Source organism: Bos indicus x Bos taurus, chromosome 5 (assembly GCF_003369695.1).
Source record: "Bos indicus x Bos taurus breed Angus x Brahman F1 hybrid chromosome 5, Bos_hybrid_MaternalHap_v2.0, whole genome shotgun sequence".
Taxonomy (NCBI): Eukaryota; Metazoa; Chordata; class Mammalia; order Artiodactyla; family Bovidae; genus Bos; species Bos indicus x Bos taurus.
In genome coordinates this window covers 55,931,401-55,953,550 of record NC_040080.1, presented here as the reverse complement: position 1 = coordinate 55,953,550, position 22,150 = coordinate 55,931,401, and the positions used below count along the sequence as shown (strand labels likewise).

General features: G+C 40.2%; 1 protein-coding gene across 1 annotated transcript in view; it reads left to right on the top strand.

Moving 5' to 3' along the window:
• The first annotated feature begins 1,813 nt into the window (after positions 1-1,813).
• SLC17A8 (solute carrier family 17 member 8) overlaps positions 1,814-22,150 on the top strand; it is a 40,162-nt gene continuing 19,825 nt past the window's right edge. Inside the window, exons 1-5 of the mRNA XM_027542042.1 lie at positions 1,814-2,388; positions 8,205-8,457; positions 15,509-15,627; positions 17,435-17,549; positions 19,245-19,332. Of these exons, the coding sequence (XP_027397843.1) occupies positions 2,288-2,388; positions 8,205-8,457; positions 15,509-15,627; positions 17,435-17,549; positions 19,245-19,332 (676 nt within the window). The 5' untranslated portion in view covers positions 1,814-2,287. The remainder of the gene's footprint in view (positions 2,389-8,204; positions 8,458-15,508; positions 15,628-17,434; positions 17,550-19,244; positions 19,333-22,150) is intronic.

The following is a 22,150-nucleotide window of genomic DNA, read 5'->3' as shown; positions in this document are numbered from 1 at the left end:
TGAGAAGCAACTAAACGTCCATCAACTGGTCAATGGATAGATACAATGTGATATGCTCATACAATAAACTATTTCACTGAAAGCAGCGAAGAAGGAACAAACTACTGATACAAATTGTAACATGGACAAATCTGAAAATCATATTAAATGGAAGATGTCAGACACAAGAGACAATATATTGTATGGTATATAGTGTGTTGATTCCATTTATAGAAAATGTCTGTTAAAGGAAAATTTATAGAGACAGAAGGACTGATGGTTGCCTGGTGCAGTGTGAGGAATGGGAGACAAGGATTAATAGTATGAGGGTTCTCATTGGGATGATAGAAATGTTCTATCTGCTTTGTGCTTTATGGTGATGCTTGCACAACGTGATAAATTTACTAGAAATCATTGATTGTCCACTTGAAATGGGTAAGGTATATGATATGCAAAATATATCTCAGTAAATTCAGAGGAGGTAGTATGGGTTGGGGGGGGATGGAGGAAAGATGGAAGAGGAGAAAGAAAGAGGGAGGAAAGAGAGAGCATGAGAACAGGACTGCATGAAGTCAGGCTGTTTGGATCTGAAACCTAGCAAGGCTAAATAAACCTCTCTTTGCCTCAGTTTCCTGTCAGTGAGGTTGGGGAAAATAATAATTAGCTTATCCACAAAGTAGTGTTGGAAAGAGTGTGATAATATGTAAACAATGCTTAACACAAAGTTTGGACCATAAAGACAGCAATATATATTAGCCATTATAATAATAATTATTATTATTGATGGTAGTATTTAACCTGCCTAGGATCCAGCTCATTTAGATCAACTTAATTCAAATCGTGGAGAAGGATTTGGACTGCGGCTGCAGAAGGCAGGGACTGATCTTGTGGAAATGACTCCGGGGGAGCCTGAGAGTCTAAGGCACAGGGTCGGTCAGTCCCCTGCAAGTTGGGAGACTGGACCTCTGGAACCTCACAGATGCAGGCTGTTTCTTCATGGCAGCAGCATTCTCGGAGGGGTCATCCTGCTGCCATCAGTGTGGGAGCAACATGTGCTGTTTCTACTCCAGTCCAACAAGGATTTTTCACTGCTGCATGCCAGATCCTGTTGGCTTGGAGGACAGTGGATTCCGGGGCACAGAGGAGGGACACCTAACCTTGTCTATGAGGGCTTCTAGAGGAAGTGATGTCTCTGTGAGACGAGAATACGTTGGCATTTCCCAGATGAAGGGTGAGGAGAGTTACCCAGGCAGAAGGCACTGCTTGAGTAAACCCCAGAAGTGATAGGGAGATTGCAGAATTCAGTGAAGAGCTGATAGAAAGAGCAGAGTGACAAGAAGCAGGGCTAGAGTCACACAGAGTGTCTTCTGTGCCATGATAAAGAATTTAGGTTTATTCTGAAGACAATGAAGACCAGGGAAGAGCACTAAGCAGGTTCTAGGACTGGCTCAGTTACCTTCAGTTTGATGGTCCCAATGGCACTTAACACGCTACACCGTAAGTGAGCCTGCTCTGTTGATCAGACAAATGCCCTCCTAGAGGCATATGGCTTGGGTTTTGCGTTTAGCCTCCTCAAATGCAAACGTCCCTCCAAGGACCACATCCGTACTGGTGTCTGATGCAAAAACTGCTTCAACTCACCCAAGAGAGGCATAAAAGGCCCTAATGCAGTGACTGAGAGCCTGTCTTGGGGGCCAGACCTCAGAAAAGCAGAGGACTTGTGGGTGTTTAACACACTTCGCCCTGGGTGCTTGCTCTGGCTGAGAGCCATTAATAAGCCCAGCGGCCAAGGGACAGGTATTGTGCCGGTTACTATAGCATCACCTTGGAAAGGATCCCTCAGTGAAAGCCACAGCTGAGCTGAGTGAGGCAGGAAGGGAATGTGGTCAGAAGCAGCAGGAGGGGCTGGAGGTAGGCTGCAGAGGCTTTCGCTGGTCGCAGGACACTTCATGGGCTGGAGCCCCCTTTAGCTTCTCCAGCTGCGGCCCAGGGAGGGAGCCGGGCTGCACTCAGCCTGAGAGTGGCTGCCTGAGACAGCACTACAGGCTGCTGCTGAGCTGGGAGCTGAGAGGGGCTGAATTCCCAGTCACAGATCATCTGGCCTCTCCTGTTTGGGGGCGCGGGTGTTGTGTCTCATCTGGAAAGATCTGGGCTGGGTTTCATGCCTTTTTGATTTTAAATAGTCACCTCCCTGAGAACTGACTTCCAGGTGTTCATCGAGGAAAGCAGAGTGATCCCCATGCTGGAAATGAAGGATGAGAGTTCCTGAGACTGACTGTTGAAGGCTTGGAGGTACCCCGGTATCACAATGCCTTTTAAAGCATTCAATACCTTCAAAGAAAAAATTTTGAAACCTGGAAAGGAGGGAGTGAAGAACGCTGTGGGAGATTCGTTGGGGATTTTACAAAGGTAAAGTCTGAATGCAAACTTTAGATTTATTTCAGAGTAGCTTCACATTGTTGATGGTGTTTGAAAGAATTTTTCTCATGTTTTTAAAGCTACATTTTAAAAAGGAGTGGGAGGGTCAGAATAAAGGGCTTCTGAAGCCACTTCCAGCTCCAACAGACTACACCTGGAGGAAAAGAAGATGCATCAAAAGGATAAGGTTAAATTAGGAAAACACCAAGACAAGCACTCCGTTTATGCAGCAAGATTAGCACTTATTGGACACAGTAATATTGCAAGTTATGTGTTTGTCATTGAATTAGAAAATATTTGGGGATATAACACTTTATGTTAATTCAATAGTAACAACAAAACCAGGAACCACTTTGCATGGTTATGCTTTGAGTTGAAATAATTTTTAAGAATTTTTCACTGCAGATGAAAATTAGGTATTTTCAAATTGTATAAGCTTGTAATATAAACTGTATGAAGTGGTTCTTGATTGTATAGTTTTCAAAAAGAAGGATTATTGCACAATAATATGAAGAAAGTAACTTTAAAAATTAGTATTTAAAACAGAAAATCTTACATGATTAAATGGGAAAGTGTTAAGTGGTGTCACTGAATTGAATGTTTTTGTCCAAACAAAAAAATAGATCTTTTTTTTTAAAGTAAAATATATTATTATTGAAAGGAGAATTTGCTATAAATGAATGAATTGATGTGATATTTAATTTGTGGTTTTTAAAATAGACATAGTAAATGCCCTCCTAGGTTTTATAAATGAATTAATAAGCAGTTCTTATGTGCAAGGTAAAATGATTCTTTTAATTTCTTTGATGTAAATAAATGTGAAAATAACTTTGATAAAATTTTTATCATTATTTCTAATTATGATGAATGAAAATTTCCCTTGGCATCTGCTTTTAACTTTTCTATCTATGTTTTCTCATAAATTTAAAAACTAGCCCACAGATTCATTCCACTTCTTGTGTTTTATAATACATAGACTCCTGCCAGTGTTAATTTTTCCACTGTATCCCTTTGGTGAGCTTAGCAAGAGAACTGAGTTGGGTACCTTATTACTTTGGTAATTAAAAACAAAAAGTTTCAGTCAGAACTACACTGAATTTTCATGTATAAATGAAAACCTACCTCAGTGACAGCAGGATAAACTAGCTAAACACAGGAAATGATTATAATAACCTTTTCTTTTAAGAGTGTTTTATTCTTCTGTGGAGCACTCCCGGGTAACATCTTTTTATGGTGGTGTTTCATTTGATTAAAAATGCAAAAGGAAGCACAGTGGCTTAATTGGCATATTCAAGTTATGACAACTATTTAGCTTTATATAAATACTTAGGAGTGTTCTTTTTCAACTTTAGCTGCTTTTTAAGATTTAATCACTTTTCTCAGTCCTAAGTGCTGGTTTTACTATGTTTGATTGAATGATCCACTTGAATATCCTTTTGTTTACCAGATTGGTTTGCTTTAGGGATATAACAAAATCAGTAATTTCCAAGTTGTGCGACTTCAACCCCAAATTAAGCTATGTGTCTATTACTCTGAAGAGTTTTCTCAGAATTGGCTCACTGAACAATTAAAAAAAAAAAAACCCTGCTATCATAGTTCTAGATAGAGAGCACACTTAATACATGCTAGATGTTATCATTGTTCTCGTAATTATAGAATGATTGGTTTTAGAATAAAGCTAAATTCATACCTCGTCTTTCAGTGATCCCTGGAGAGAAATTATTGACAGAGGTAGGCATTAACTGACTGGCAATCTGAAGTGATCCTCAACTCTGGTGGTCTTTGAGCAGAGCTCCAGAATTAGGGCTCCTCCAGCAAAAACAGCTCTGCTGTTTTAACACTTGGTGTTAACCTCAAGTCTATAAGATATGTGTATATATATATATATATATATATACATATATATATATGATGCTTTGCCCAGAACCTGGTATGTAATGGATGTTTCCTCTCATTGTTGATTTTTACGTAAAACCAGTCAACAGGATCCAGTGTAATAAAAAAGTCACAAAGAAATGTTTTCTGTTTTGTAAGAGGCAGGAACATTGGGAAGTTAAGAATCCCGACTTTCTAACTTAGCAATCAGTATAAATCATAGATGTCTAATAATGTTTACTACTAAGATCATCATCTGAATGGAATTTTCTGTATGCTTTTGAACTGTGGGGTCTTCCTCATGGTCAAGGGAGAGGTAAATGCATAGACAAGTGTCTGGAGTCCAACCATGGGGCTGATTACAGCCAGACACTGTCAGTCTTCCTGGAGAGCAGAGTCATTGATAAGAAGCAGCTGAGCAATTCATCAGCTAAAGGTACATTAATATTTTTGAAATGTAGCAAGATGATGCATTCACTTATCATCCACTCTTGGAACAGATAGAAGGCATTGCATTTGGAAATTAATGTCCAGAAACTGATATACAGACTTTTTTCAGCTTAAATGATGAATGTTCTCTAATTGCTTATGTGTAGTGAATGATAGTAATAACACTATGTTCCAGGTACCATTAATTCTATTAACAACCCTATGAGGGAGGGCCAATTATAATCACAGTTTTACGGATGAGAAAACTGTGGCACAGAGAGGTTAAGTAAGTCGCCCAAGGCGACACAGTTTGTAAGTGGCAGAGCTGGGTTTCAGACCAGACATTTTGTGCCCATCTTTCTTACTCATTACACTGTGCTACCACTCAAATCAACTATCTGGTGGTAGAAATTCATTTAATCTTAACCACAGCTCTATAAGATAAGTATTATATTCATTCATGCCAGAAATTCATGGATACCACTGGGGCTGCACATTATAAAGAGTCTTATGATCTAAATAACTCTTAGATATCAATATAAATGGCAGTAACTGGCATTTATGCTCATCCTAGCAGAGTGGACTCAGTAAGTGGTTATGAGGATTAATGTAATAAAAATAGCTGGCACGTGTATCAAGTTCTGTTCTAAATGATCTGTGCTGTTGTTGTGTAGTTGCTAAGTTGTGTCCAACTCTCTGTGACCCCACAGCCTGCAGCATACTAGGCTCCCCTGTGCATGGGATACTCCAGGCAAGAATACAGGAATAGGTTGCCATGCCCTCCTCCAGGGGATCTTCCCGACCCATGAATTGAACCCATGTCTCTTACATCTCTTGCATTGGCAGGCAGGTTCTTTTACCACTAGTGCCACCTGGGAAGAAAGCTCAGAGAGGTTAACTAGGCCAAAGTCACACAGCTAAGTAAATGGAAGAGTACAAATTCAAACTAAGGGACGCTGATGCATAGATTGGATGGAGATTGGAGAAGAGATGCATCCAGGGTGTCACTCAAGGTTTTTTTCTGAGCAACCAAAGGAACAAAACTGTCATTACTTGGAATGTGAAAAGCTTCAGGAATTAACCTTTTTTTTTAGAGGAACTCAGTTTGGATATGTTAGGTTTGAGATGCTGATCATGTGTCTACAAAGATGTCAAATAAATCTAGATATGAAAATTGAAATCTGTTAGCATATGCATGGTGTCTAAAGCCCAGAGATGAGTGAGGTCACCTAGAAAGTACAGACAGAAAACAAAAGAGGTCTATAAACTGAGCTCTGGGCATCCCAGTGTTTACAGGTTGAGGAAGTAACAACTCAGCTTAAGAGACAAAACAGGAGTGTTGCAGGGATTAGAAGGACCACCAAGTGAGTGTGGTATCCATGAAGGAATCAAAATCGTCAAGGAAGAAAGAATAATCAGTAGTGTCAAGTGCTGCTCACAGGTCAACTAGATGAGGACTGGAAAGAGCCTTTGGGTTGAACCATGTGGACTCATGGTTGACTCACTGGAAAAGACCCTGATGCTGGGAAATATTGAAGGCAGGAGGAGAAGGGGATGACAGAGGATGAGATGGTTGGATAGCATCACCAACTCAATGGACATGAGTTTGAACAAGCTCCAGGAATTGGTGATGGATAGGGAAGCCTGGAATGCTGCAGTCCATGGGGTTACAAAGAGTCAGACATGACTGAGCGACTGAACTAAACTGAACCACGTGGAGGGCATTGATAGCCCAAGAAGAGCAATTTTGGTGGACAGGTTGGGAGATATACCTGTTTAGAGTGTGTACAAGAGAGAATGGGACAAAGGGAAGTGAGACACTGACTTCTGAGTTTTTCTATAAGAGGAAGGTGAGAAATAGGCAGGTAGCTGAAAGAGAAAGTGTTTTTATTTTAAATGTTGATGTGGGACAAATAAGGGCATATTTGTAGACAGTAGGAACGTTCTAGTAGAGAGGAGAAATAATTGATGAAATATGTGGATAGGGATTTCCTTGAGTACATGAGAGGCAATGAGATCTAGTGCCCAGGGAAAGAGGTTGGCCTTAGCTAGAGGCTTGTAAGACAACCGTAGAAGAAAACGTAGAACACATCAGCACACACGCAGGTAGGTTACAAAAGTGCATTGGGAGGTTGATGTTCTCTTCCGATTACTTCCATATTCTTGCATACTTATTAAGCTACCATTCAGACCTCACAAATTAAAATTGAAAGTTCCTTTCCTGTTTTATCACTGCACTTCACCTTGATTTCAAGAAAACCTACATCATCCAGCAATTACAACTGTGTATGTGTCTTTCTTCCTCTAAGAGCTGAAGGAGATCAGAAACCGGGTCACTTTCTTTATTCTTCCATAACACTCAGTATAGTGCCTGACACACAGTAGGCACTCAGTAAATATTTGATGAGCTGAATTAAATCCAGTACATTTGCTCTCTCTCAGCACAGTTCAGTTGCTCAGTCGTGTCCGACTCTTTGCAACCCCATGGACCGCAGCACGCCAGGCTTCCCTGTCCAGGCTCTCTCTATATGTGCTTTAACCTTATTTGCTTGAGTCATAAGAAGCTACTATGATGATCTCTGCTATGAATTGGTGGGCAAATTATTTGTGTTTCTATGTAGTCTGTTAGACATTGTATTAGTTATTAATGAATATGATACTCTTGAAAACATATAAGCTTTGCTTATTTTTACAAAGACTTGGACCTTAATCGGCCATCTTCAGAAGGGTTATGGTACGTGTGATGATGCAAACAGCTCCTTTTATTATTGACAGATAGTGTTCAGTTTTCCCAATTACTTTTTTTTTTTTTAAAGAAGAGAGTAAATTCACTGCAATGGACTGCCATAATCTGAATTCATGGGACTCAATGAGAAATCATGCCCTCTGTTTAAAAAGTGCCAGAGAATCACCTTAGAACCACTTAAGAAAGAACAGATACACAACCAACTGGTTTGTGCTGTAATAGAAAATGTACCTCCTTACCTAGTATTGTATTAAGACTTAGAAAAAGAAGAAAAAAGAATCTGAAAATAAATCGATTTTTTGCTGTATATCTTTTAGCAGGCTTCAAGTGACATTAAAATTAAAGTCAAACATAATAGTCAGCTAGGTCATGTCATGTGGATGAAGTTTATAGATACTCTTTCAGCAGGATATTCAGTAAGGCATATTGTTGAGGATACAAACTCTGGACTTGAACTTGCATCCTACCTCAGAGGACTTAGTTTTTTGTCTATAAATGGACAAGATAACACTATCTACCTTGTGTAGCTGTTATGAGATTAAAATAAGTTAATGTCTATAAGGGTGCAACACAATATCCAGAATATCAGTAAATTTTAACCAGTATAATTTATTTTAGTAATAATGATGATGATGTTAAAACATGCAGGATGCATCCTACTCTGAGTTTTCCTTTTTCTTTCTTGGTACACTTTTTCTTCTTGCCTAGTATACTTTGTAATCCTGGTCTTTCTTCCCTGTCCATTTGCCCGCTGTAGGAAACTTGATGGGACCAATGAGGAAGAAGTTAACATTGAGCTGAATGAAGAAGGGAGGCCAGTGCAGACGCCCAGGCAGAAGCCCCCACTCTGTGACTGCCACTGCTGTGGGGTCCCCAAGCGCTACATCATTGCTATCATGAGTGGGCTGGGGTTCTGCATTTCCTTTGGCATTCGGTGCAATCTTGGAGTTGCCATTGTGGAAATGGTCAATAACAGCACTGTATATGTTGATGGAAAACCGGAAATTCAGGTCAGTGTCTGTCTATGTCAGTGTCTTTTAGCAACAGCTGTATTAATGTTTTAAATTCTTAAAACACACAGGGGACTTCCTTGGTGGTCCGGTGGTTAAGACTCTGCACTTCCACTGCAGGAGATGAGGGTTTGATCCCTGGGTGGGGATCTAAGATCCCCCATGCCACATGCTGCTGCTGCTGCTAAGTCGCTTCAGTCATGTCCGACTCTGTGCGACCCCATAGATGGCAGCCCACCAGGAGCGACTTAAATAAATAAGTAAATAAAATAAAACTTTAAAAAACACATAGGATCACAAAGGAAACCAATTTTTTAAATACAGATAACAAACTAAGAATTGAATTTGTGATATAGAAACTTATGGTCTCTTTATGAACACATCAGATGACAAAATCTAGCAATGGGTCTAATAATTTCTGTAATTTTGGTGTTTGAAGGGTGAACAATAATTTGAGATAATGACAACAGCCATCATGGGATAGAACATATTTACAATTTCCTCTAGTAATAGAATCACAAGTCCTGATAATATGACTGGGGTTTGTTGCTTACATTCACAATTATAGGAAATGCTGCTCTATTAGTTAGTAGCAATAAAGATGCTGATTTTTCCCCATTCAAGTTCATAGATCCACAGGATTCCATCCACAGACTCCAGTTAAGAATCCTGGTAAAAGGATAGAATGAGGTAAGCATCAAAAGAAGGAGGCAACAGGTAAAGTGGGGTTAGGTCTTGGAGAGCCCGGCAAGTCTAAGGGGAGTCAGGCGTGGGCTTTAAGCAGAGAAATGGTACCATCAGATCCATACTCCAGGATAATCACTGTCCAGCCAGTCATCTCCCAGTGGATCCAGTGGATCAGGACTGGAGTGAACAGAAGCAGAAGGCCCCATTCAAAGGCTCTTGTAGTCATAAGCAAGCCTGTAGTGATGTCACTTAAACAGTACTGTTTTCATGAACCACTGAAAAGATGAAATCTGGTTTGTTTCTTAAATGATAAGCCTTGAGAAGTATTGAGATTATGGGAGAATAAAACAAAAACGTATGCCCAGTGGATACCCAATATATCTGTTTCATTGTGTTGAATGCACACACTGGAGTGACTCATGTGGAAATCCATCTGTTTGCAGAGAGACTTCTAGCACTGTGTACATGACCTTCCCAAAGTACTTACTACCCCTTCTCCCCAAGCGCTGGCAACCACAAGTTCGTTTTCTAAGTCTGTGAGTCTCTTTCTGTTTTGTAAGTAAGTTCATTTATATCCTTTTTTTTTTTTTTAGATTCCATGTATAAAGGATATCAAATATTTCTCCTCTTTCTGATCTGATTTACTTCACTCAGTATGACACTCGCTCCATCCCTGTTGCTGCATGTAGCATTATTTCATTCTTTTTAATGGCTGAATATCCCATCATGTATACGTACCACATCTTCTTCATCCATTTCTCTGTTGATGGACATTTAGGTTGCTTCCATGTCTTGGCTGGGGCTTCCATGGTGGCTCAGATGGTAAAGAATCTGCCTGCAGTGCGGGAGACCTGGGTTGGGAAGGTCCCCTGCAGGAGGGCATGGTAACCCGCTCTAGTATTCTTGCCTGGAGAATCCCCATTGACAAAGGAGTCTGGTGGGCTACAGTCCATGTGGTTGCAAAGGGTTGGACATGACTGAGTGACTAAGCACAGACACACATACACACAGACACACACACACATGCCTTGGCTATTGTGAACTGCTGCCATGAACACTGGGGTGTATGTATCCTTTCGGATCATGTTTTTCTCCACATATATGCCCAGGAGTAGGGTTGCAGGGTCATAAGGTAGCTCTATGTGTGGTTTGTTAAGGAACCTCCATATTGTTCTCCATAATGGCTGTACCAATCATTCCCACCAACAGTGCAGGAGGGTTCCTTTCTTGCAGAGAGACTTCTAATAGTTCTCCAGTCTCTACCCATGTTTGGGAAAGCATTTAGATCAGAGTTTCCCAAACTGGTGTCTGGACACCACTGTTCTGTAGGCTGTGCTTTGAAGAAGGTGTCATATGAACTAGGAACCTTTACTGTGCTGCGTCCTCTGAGAATCTCCGAGTGGGCCATGGTGTGCCTTATTTCCTGGGCTTAACTGCAGAATGCTTTCCTTCATGCTGTGTCTATCAGCATTACCTGAAACAGTTTCTGCCAAATACTGATTTCAGTTCATTAAAAAGAAGTCTCTTTAGTTGGCCTGCAGATTCCCCAGCCCTTTTTCTTTTTTAACTAAGAGATTATTCTACCAGAAGAAAAGGGTACCATGGAGATTCTTCTAACCATTCTCTTTTTTATGCCACAGTTGAATCTGTTTTTAAAAGGATATCCTGGTTGTTTATTTTGCAGGAGAGGGGCAGGGAGGGCAGTAGAGGTGTAAGAAGGATGTCATACAGTTTGAAAATAAAGAATGATGGACATTAATGAGGTTTCAGATGTGTATCACATGCATTCTGGCAGCCTTTTGTGAGGAAAGGCAGCTAATTAAACTTGTCTGCTAAGGCCTGGATCAAAATGAGATGCTGGTTTGCATTTGTTTGTTGCATGAAAAGATAGGCCTAGGTCAACAGAATTTGCTTTGAGGCAAATGGAAAAGGCATTTTGATAAACTTAAGAAACAATGTTGTGTGTGCTCTCTAGTTTCTATGGTTTTGCCCTCTGGAGTCTTAGAGAAACTGATTAAGATCTAAAATATGCTTTACATCATTTTCTCTGGCATCATAAGTAAGAGTTTAGTAGCATTTCAGAAGTTCCAATTTATAGCAGGCCATTTCTCACTTATCCAAATAGAACAAAGCTGAGATACCATCTGAGCATGTTCAACCCAAGGACAAAGATTTCACTAATTGTATTAAGAAAGCCTCTCAATGGCTGGTAATTTTGTTTTGTTGGCTTTATTGGAGAAAAACTAGATATTTTGCACTGAGATATTTTTTAAATCTTTATTTTCAGTAAAGGGAGAAAAGTAAGTAGTATGGATAGGTGTGTGTGCTCAGTTGCTCAGTCGTGTCTGACTATTTGCAGCCCCATACACTGTATAGCCTGCCAGGCTCTTCTGTCCATGGAATTTTCCAGGCAAGAATATTGGAGTGGGTTCCATTTCCTACTCCAGGTATAAATAGGTAGGCCTTGCAAATAACTGGCATATATTCTGATAGTCTGATATATTCTGATAGTATAAACGGTAGCTTCAGTTGATGTGTGAAACATAATCATTTTTTTAGTTTAATAATTATGAGTTTTAAAACATGTGAATCATATAGAACAGTGTCTGGCATGTGGTAAGCAATAAATGACTGAAGTTTGAGAAACTTGGAGATTAGTTCTCATTACCCTCAGGAAAAATCCAAACTCCTCATGAATCATGTAGGGTTAAGAAGAATCGGGCTTTGGAATCTGCCAGACCTGGTTTCAAATTTGACTCTGTTGTTTATTAGCTCTGGAACCTTGAGCAAGTTGCCCTTCTGTCCTGGTTAGGGATTGCTGGTTGCAAAGAACAGAAATGGGAAACCAGCTCAAGTTAAAAAGGACATGACTGTAGGGCTTTGGGGATCTCAGGAAAGTGAAGGGTGGAAAGCTATCTGCTGTGTATGCTTGTGCAGTCTGTGCCCCAGACAAGGGAGCCAGCCTGAGGAGGGACTGAGATCCAGGCTGTACCGCACTGTGGGGTGGAGAAGGAGTCAGGAGGGGCAGAGTGGAGCTGGACCTCATGGGAACTAGGAAATCCTCAGCTTACTCTCCAACTTTCTGGCCTTTCAGGGTCTTGCGTCTGCTTCTCTCTGAGTCGGCTCCATTCTCCCAGGTCTCTTCCTGGACTGTTTTTTCTTTTCCATGGTATCTCACTGCTCTCCAAAGCTGAAGTTCCTCAAGCCGTTGCCTTGCTGGGGAGCTGACTTACTTGGCCCTGACTCCAATGGAACTTGTTTCAAGTGTGCAGTATTGTCTAACTAGAATCTCTGGGTTCAGATTAGAGAGAGAGAGAAAGAGAGAGAGAGAGACAGAGAGAGTCCAGCCTATACGTTGGCTCCCTCTATTCAGGTGTCCATCCACAGTCACGGGGGAGAGGCCCTTGGCACTGAGGGGAGGAGGAGAATCCTCTTAGAAGGAAATGTGAGCAGGGAGGTAGAACCTGGCACTTCTAGAAATTCTTTACTAAGTCTCATTGCTTTGTATTGTGAAATGGGAATAAAAGGCCTGATTGCAGATCAAACAAGATAATCTGGTACCAATATATTGAACAACTCTATTACTTTCCTAAGGCTGCTGTAACAAATGACCATGAACATGTGGCTTAAAAACAATGGGAATTTAGTCTCTCATAATCAGGGAGGCCAGAAATCAATTCGGCATTGGAGGGAGCCACACTCCCTCCAAAGGCTCCAGGGGAGAATCCGTCTTTGCCTTTTCCAGCTTTGGTGGCTCCGAGTGTTCCTTGGCTTGTGGCAGCATCACTCTAGTCTCTGCCTCCATCTTCACATGGCCTTCTTTCCTCTTATGTCTCAAGTCTCCCCCTGCCTTTCTCTTACAAGGACATTTGTCATCAGATTTAGGGCCCAGTTAGATAATCCAGAAAACCTCACCTAGAAATCCTTGACTTTATCACATCAGCAAAACATTTTTCTCAAATAAGACAGCATCTATAGATTCTGGGGGTTTTGTGCATGTATCTTTGGGAACCATTTTTTCAGCCTAATACCATCTCTGATGTAACACCTGGTTTATTATAAGAATTCATACATAGGACCATTATGATTCTCATGGACTCAATGATAGTGAAAGTCAGTTCTTGGCAGGCACAAGTACTTTTCTTCAGGTAACTTTGTCCAGATGGAAAGAAGCACCATTCTGTCAGAGGGCAAGACATGAGCAGGGGACCATGTGATTGACAGTTGTTGAATGAAGTGGATCCCTCTGTCTTGGATCTTTGGTTTCTTGGGAGCATTCTGTGACTCAAGGCAAGGAAGTCTAGTCTCTACTTCTTAGTGAGAAAGTCAAGTCTCCAGAGCAATGGAAAGAATATGGTCTTTTGGTAAGAGGTCTTGGTCTTGGCTTTCTTTACAACTGGTTCTATGACTTGGGGCAAGTAAATTAATCTCAATTTCCTCTTCTATAGAAAATGACGTAATTAACTCTAGGTATTGTAAAGAGGAAATACATGGAAAGTGACTTAAAATCATGTCCTTCGGCTCAGTGCTTCCATCTCTCTTTGAGTAAAAGTCAAGGTCCTTATGGTGACTTAGAAGGCCCTTCATCACTTGAATCTCTCCTATTTTAATGCCTTCCTCATCCATCACACTCCAACTCCTCTGACATCTGGCTGTTCCTCTAACACACAAGACACATCCTTATCTCAGGGCCTTTGCACTTGCTATTTCTTTGTCTAGAAAGCAATTTCTTCCGATAAGGAAGAGCATCACTTGCTCCCTTTCTTCCTTTAGGAGTTCACTCAGACATCATTTCTTCAGTGAAAGCTTCCCTGACCACTCTGTGTAAAACATCTCCCTACTTCACTCCTACCCAACATTTCCTGTTCCCCTTCTCTGTCCACATTTCTTTCTTCCTCTCTGATTACCATCTAACACAGTGAACACCTGTATATACTCCCTGCCATCCCCACTGACATCTTGTGAAAACAGCAATTACTGCTGTTGTTCACTATGTGCCCAGTGTCTAGTACAATGTGTGGCACTTGGTAGCATAAAATAAAAATTTGGTGAACTGATTTGAATGAATGATGGTTAGGTTCATTTTACTCTTGAGCTTCAACTTCCTAGTCTGCAAAATGGGAACTACAGTGCAGAGCACAAGCCAATATTACCTGCACTGTGATCTCCTAGAAGGCAAAGGCAACACTTGAGTTTGTATTTATACTATCACCTGACCTGGCACACAGGAAGCACACGGTGCATATTGAATAAATGAGCAAATAAGTACATGACAATTTGTGATAGGAAAACAAAATGTGATGAAAATTCATAAAAGGTACTATGTTGATAATTAAGAACTCTTACTCCATAATAGGAAGATCTTGGATTTTGATACCAATGCTTTACAAAGCCATTCATTAATTTGGCAAATATTTACTTGCATCTTCTATGTTGTAGACCCTTGTTTTAGGTACAGAGGTTATAAAGTCAAAAGGACACAGCTGCCACCTTAGAGTCACCTGCCACCTCATGTGGGAAATGGACATGTGACAGGCTAGTTTGGGAGCAGGGTGGGTGCCATGATTGCAAGAACAGAGGTCTGTGGACCAACACCTCGGAAAAATGACCATTTCAATTCAGGGTGGCTGAGGAGCTTCCTCAGAGGAGGGAGATTTGTAAGAAATCTGAAAAGGGTGAGTTACTTTGCTGGGAAAGAAAGTGAGGAAAGGCTTCATTGGTCTGAGAGTTGTGTAAGGGCGTTTTGTTGCCATTGTCATCATCAGAATGACAACAATAGCTGCTAACATTTACTGAGTCTACACTGCTCTCCAGGCATTATCCTAATGTGTTAAATGCAAAAATCTCTAAACAGAGGAATAACCTACTAGAAATATTCATGGCATTTATCCCCAGACATCCTATGGATAGGTAGGTTTTATTATCTTCATAAAGAAAAGAGAGGCATGACTGTCATTCTGACTAAACTGGTACCTAAATAACCCAGTAAACCTAGAATTTACCTTTTGTTTTCTTTACAAGTTGTTTTATTTTCTTCTTAGCCTTCATCATTTTTTTTAACTTGTTCATAGTCTCTCCTTTCTCTCACTAGAAGTTGAGCTCAATGACAAGGACTTTGCTGTGTCCCTGCTGTCATTGAGGCCCCCCATCAATATTTCCTGAATATCCCTTCACTGTTCACCTGAAACTATCACAGCATTGTTAATCTGCTGTACCCCAATACAGATTAAAAAATTTAAAAATACTTTCTGAATTTAAAGGAGGGAAAGAAAGACTTTGTAGGGTTATTGTGTAAGATCATCAGTGAATGATGACAGGCAAGTGTTTTCTTACAAACCAAGTGTATCTGATTTGTCATTTCCAGACAGCACAATTTAACTGGGATCCAGAGACGGTGGGCCTTATCCATGGATCTTTTTTCTGGGGTTATATTGTGACACAAATTCCAGGTGGTTTCATTTCAAATAAATTTGCTGCGAACAGGTAAGATAAATTGACTTAACATGAGTGCTACACAGATCATAATGTGGCTTTGTATGCTTTTATCAATTCTGCACAACTGGCTCTCAGTTTAGGGGTGCAGAATGAAAGATAGAAGTCATTCCTAAAGATATGATTCACAGACATTGATCTTATATCATCCTGTTCTTAAGAATCTTTTTGTTTACTTTTTTGTTTAAACTATCTCACAATTCTTTAACTGATAATGTAGTTGAAAAAAAAAAATCAACTGCATCTGAGTCTGGAGAAACAGTTTCTGGACCCTAAGTAACTCACTTGGTAACCTCTACTGAGTTCCTCTTTTTCCCTGGACCTCCATTTCCTCATCTGTGAAATGAAACATGGATTAGATTGTGTCTGAGTTCCCTTTGACCAATGATATTCTGTGATGCTGTTTACTATGTTGATATTATCCTGTACTATACTGGTTTTGTCATGTGAGTAGGAGGGGCTTGTTTCTAGACTGTAAGATGTCTTTCATACCCTTAGGATTCTATAGGAGGTGTTTGAGCAAATAAAAGTAGGTCCAAGAAAAAATGACCTGCCTCAAGGAGTAGTAGTTCTCTGTTACTAAAAGTATTGAAGCAAAAAGTGATGGCCACTTGGGAGATATGTAATATGTATATGTACTAGAAAAGGAGTGTACTAGGAGTGTACTAATTATTTCCAGGTCATTTCTAATTGTAATTGACTTAAATGGATTTTTTGAAGTGTATATTTTATAAAGCAGTATTTTTCAAACTCTAAAACAGAACTTATTAGATGGTAATAAAATCAATAGTGATTTACCAATATCTATTTTTCTAAAAAGAAAGAGAAATAGAAGGAAAGATAATCAAATAGAATAGAAAATATCTTAGCTCATTGCACATTTTAGAATCGTATTTTGGAAATTGTTTTGGTTGCATCTGTGTGTATGAGTGTGTGTTGGGTTGCAATATAAAATTTATTTTGTTTTATGGATCAGCAAAAAAAGTCTGAAAGTCATATCCATATGTAAAGTCATTTCTCTGAGCATGACTCATATTTTACTTATGTTCTTATCTAATTTGTGTCCTTTATTTATTGTCACTTGCCTGTTGTATGCTTCTTAAAAAGTGATAAAATCCTGGTTCCTATGGTCTTTGAAGTCACTATTGACACTTCTACCCTAAAAAGAAATAACGTATAATAAGATTTCCCAGAATATAAAAGATCTGAGGCATCATTAGCATGTGTAGAAAGAAATAAAATGATGCCCACTCTCTTTTCCTGGGACACTCCTGTCCAGGCAAAGAGGAGACACACAGTACTTGGCAGAAAGCTGGGGGGCTGAGACAGGTACCCGGCCTGTCCTGTGCTTGGCTGGTCCCAGGACACAGCATGCTTCTCAGATAGTTGGTATCCCCATCTGCTAACATGAGGGCAGAACTGGGAAGCAGGAGATCCAACCCAAATGTGCAGAAGTCATGAGGTAGTAGTCAGAATGGATCATTCAGGCAGAATCTAGAAGAATGGTGGGTCTCCAGTAGGTTTACCTCATGTAGCTAAGTCTCCAGCTTCTGGATCTTATCTAGGCAGAACACCCCTGTACTGCCCCAAACCTTCCCATTATTGGCCCAAGGACTGGAGCTGGGGAATCAAAGCAGCCTGACAGTCTAGCATGGCACACACCAGACCCTAACACATCTATTTCTCTATTAATTTAGACAGTGATCTTCCATGAACTGGTAGATTTGTTCCTGATGTCTAACTAATGTGCCACATCCATGGTGGGCCTGCCCAGTAACACAGTGTTTTGGTCTCTCAGGGTCTTTGGGGCTGCCATCTTCTTCACATCAACCTTGAACATGTTCATTCCGTCTGCAGCCAGGGCGCACTACGGCTGCGTCATGTGTGTCAGGATTTTGCAAGGTTTAGTGGAGGTAAGAGACTCTTCTCTTAACAGATTTTGATATTGTTGGAGACAACACGAGCTTTTAGAAATTTTTGAAGAAAACTTCCTTTATCGGTTTTCCTATCTCCCACCTTGTCTGGCTATCTGAACTTTCTGTTATATGATTATAGTTATGAATACTTTAATTAAAATTCCCTGTGTGATTCCAAATCTATACACAATGAAGGATCATTGCACAGAGTGCAGAATTTCAGATGAGCCAGGAGTGATCTTAGAGGTAATTAATCCAACCACTTCTGCTTAATAAATTTTGAAACTGAAGCCCAAAGCCTTCAGTTCACATAACCGAGGCTCTTTCTACTAAAAGAATTTAAATGGATTTATTAATAAATCTACATTTCCAGGGATGTAGGCTTACACAGAGATTTAACTTGATGAAGTGGGTAGCATAATATAGAACCAGAAGGTAAATATTTTGTACTCTGCTGGCCATACTGTGGTCTGTTGCAACTTCTCAACTCTGCTGTTGTTTACAAAAGCAGCCAGAGATATATAAATGTGTAGGCATGGCTACTTTCCAGTGAAACTTTTTGGACACTGATATTTTTTTATTTCATATGATTTTTACATGCCAAGAAATGTAATTCTTTAAAAAAATTTTTCCTGGTCACTTAAAAATTTAAAAACCATTCTTTGCTTGACGGCTGGACAAAAACAGATGGTGGGCCGCATCAGGCCATAATCTGCTACCACCTGATGTAGAGAAATGTTTCCCAAACTCAGTCATTTACCTCTAACCATTGTCATTTTTGTCATATTCACACTATGATTCATATAGTTACTTGCCTATAGTTTTCCCCTGGTCAATTTACTTAAAACAAAATAAAAGAACCTCATCATAAGCAACAATATTTTTGATATTTATCAAATGGGTTTAATGTGCTAGTTATATTTTTCTAAACCATATTAGAATATATATGTAACAATGATAATAAAAATGTAGGTTGTTTTAGTACTTTAAATCCAATTCTTATCCCACTGGAGGGACATATACCACACTTTGGAAAATACTAACACAGTAGAAAGAATATGATATTAGCAGCCCTGAAGACTAGAATCTAGTCATTTAATGGCCGTCAGCCTCAGGTTCTATATCTTTAAATGAGAGGATGGATCAGCTGATTGTGGAAATCCATTTCCACACTGATATTAAATAATAAGAAATATGAAGACCCCCTTCCCTATTCGCCACCTTGCTTACCTTTGAACTGGTATTTGAATTTTAGCGTCTCTGCTGTGAGTCAACGGAGAAGGCAATGGCACGCCATTCCAGTACTCTTGCCTGGAAAATCCCATGGGTGGAGGAGCCTGGTGGGCTGCAGTTCATAGGGTCGCAAAGAGTCGGACACGACTGAGTGTCTTCACTTTCACTTTTCACTTCCATGCATTGGAGAAGGAAATGGCAACCCACTCCAGTGTTCTTGCCTGGAGAATCCCAGGGATGAGGGAGACTGGTGGGCTGCCGTCTATGGGGTCACACAGAGTCGGACATGACTGAAGTGACTTAGCAGCAGCAGCTGTGAGTCAAAATAGCTGACACATGTTATTTAGTTTCTGTAAGTTGGGCTTTTATATTGTAGTGTCAAAGAGGCAAAGTCCAAGTTTGAAACATAAAATGAAACTGGAGTCAAATCAAATCATCCATTTTCATCTGTTTTGCCAGGGTGTGACATACCCAGCGTGTCACGGGATGTGGAGTAAGTGGGCACCACCTTTGGAGAGAAGCAGACTGGCTACAACCTCCTTTTGTGGTGAGTGTATTGGAATAATAGCAAGTTTCATATAGGAATGCTTTTGGCTTGAGATGAAGACCTTGCTAAATAAAATTAATTTTTTCACATAACAGAAGTCCAAAGGTGAATGTTTGGTTGCTAGTGTTGATTTTGCTGGCCTGTAGTCTATCCAGGCCCTGTGCATGTTCTGACTTTCTACTCCACTGTCCTTAGAGTGATAACTTTTTGCATTCATGCATATTCCTCATGTCACAAAATGGCTACCACAATTCCAGGCATTAAGTCCACACTAAAAGCAGAAAGAAGAGGGGATGGGTGTCCTAACCACCTCTATTCTTTTTCATCAGGAAAGAAAAAGCTTTCCCAATCCCCCTAGCAGGCTTCCAGTTTTATTTGCTTGGTCCTAACTGTGTCATAGGCTTTACTAACTACAGAGAAAGCTGGGAAAGCCAGTGCCTAGCTTTTCTAACGTCTTTAATAGAGAAAAGTAAGAAAATAGTCATTGGAAGTTGTAGGATTAGCCAACAAATATTTCCCAAAGTTGAAAGTAGAAGATATAGAATAGTCAAGGCCCCAGTCCTTTTCTTTTTACATATGGAGAAATTAAAACTAAAATTTTAAATCTCATTTCATTGAACTAAAACAGAAGTCCAGTGACTTGCTCAAGATCACATAGCTACCAAAGAATGGAGCAGGAGCTAGAACATTAGATTCTTGATTCAAAGCTTTCCTCACCACACACTACATTGTACACACTGTCATCAGTTCAGCTCAGTTCAGGTGCTCAGTCATGTCCGACTCTTCGCAACCCCATGGACTGCAGCACACCAGGCTTCCCTGTCCATGTCCTTCCATCACTAACATCCAGAGCCTACTCAAACTCATGTCCATCACATCAGTGATGCCATCCAACCATGTCATCCTCTGACGTCCCCTTCTCCTCCTTCCCTCAATCTTTCCCAGCATCAGGGTCTTTTCCAATGAGTCAGTTCTTCCCATCAGGTGGCCAAAGTATTGGAGTTTCAGCTTCAGCTTCAGTCCTTCCAATGAACACCCAGGACTGATCTCCTTTAGGATGGACTGGTTGGATCTCCTTGCAGTCCAAGGGACTCTCAAGAGTCTTCTCCAACACCACAGTTCAAAAGCATCAATATTTCGGCGCTCAGCTTTCCTTATAGTCCAACTCTCACATCCATACATGATTACTGGAAAAACTGTAGCTTTGACTAGACAGCCCTTTGTTGGTAAAGTAATGTCTCTGCCTTTTAATATGCTGTCTAGGTTGGCCATAGCTTTTCTTCCAAGGAGCAAGCGTCTTTTAATTTCATGGCTGCATTCACCATCTGCAGTGATTTGTCATAGAGACCATTTAATCAACTTTTGCTATTATCTTCCAGAAAAAAAAAAATGAAGAGTACATCATCCATTTTACCCAAAAGCAAATTAATAGCCCTTAAGTACTAATGTGACTTTAACTCCTAGGTGTCCAAATTTCACCTTGCTAAGGTTGCCTCATTTGAAACCATGCCTTTGGGACTGGCCCCTCTATGAATCTCTGAGAATAATCAGTGTTCAGAAGACTCTACTAGGTACCCATCAATATTTGAACAATAACAGCATGTGCTGCCACCAATATTTGCAAATATTTTTTTAATGGGGAAAGAGGCCCAAGAAGACAAAAGTGACTTAGGCCACAAAAGTTAACAATGGGCCCACACAGAATTAGGATCAGAATTTAGGTCTGCTTAGTTTTTCAAGCTAGCATATCTTTCCTAACACAAGCTAACCTGTACATTTTAGCTAAGGAGGAAGCTTTACTTCTCTGAATATATTTACTTATTTTTCCCTCTCCTTCTTTGGGGCTTCCCTGATAGCTCAGACATTAAAGAATCTGCCTGCAATGCAGGGACCTGGGTTTGATCCCTGGGTCAGGAAAATCCCCTGGAGAAGGAAATGGCAACCAACTCCGGTATTCTTGCCTGGAGAATTCCATGGACAGAGGAGCATGGTGGGCTACAGTTCCTGGGGTCACAAAGAGTTGAACACAGCTGAGTGACTAACACTTTCACTCTCTCTTCTATACCTGCACAAGTAGTAATAGTGCTAGCAGCAGCAGCAGCAGCAGCAGTAGTAACAGCAATAGTAGTAATAAAGGATCCCAGGGAATTTGGTGTGAAACATTCACCCACGTGACTATTTTGTGTCTCATTTGGAAATGCACGCACAGCTGAGATGCCTTTACATCTTTAGTCTCCCCCATCCTTAGGAACCATTTTTGTCCTCTTGCTTGCAGTTCAAGATCAACTCCACCTCCCCTACTGATCTTATACCAACTCTAGAAGGATGTAAGATTCTGCCGCAGCTGACCTTGACCTGTTTTCTTCAGATGATTTACTTAAAAGGCCTTTTATTTTGATTTGCCAGCAAACAAGAACAACCAGCAGCCACTCCCCATTCCTAGTGTTTTTATAGCCCTAAAATGGCTAATTTAAGAAATGATTTGATGCTCAAGGAAAGTTACCTGATCAAGGTCACAGGCTTTATTGCATTTCCCAGCTAAGGTGTGGCCTTGGTTTCAAAGAAGAGCACAGCAAAAATGTCATTAGAAGTAAACCCAGGCTCGGAAATAAATGGTTCTTATACTTAAAAAGTATTGCAGTTGGAAGAGTCTTTAGAAAACATCTAGTCACATTCATTGTTTTATTTTTTAAATTAATTTTAATTTTTAAAGAAATAAAACTGGCTTTATTCAAAGACATAGCTTTTTGGTTTTGTTTTCCCCTAGTTTTATTGAGATGGAAGAGACATACAGCACTGTTTACATTTCAGGTGTTCA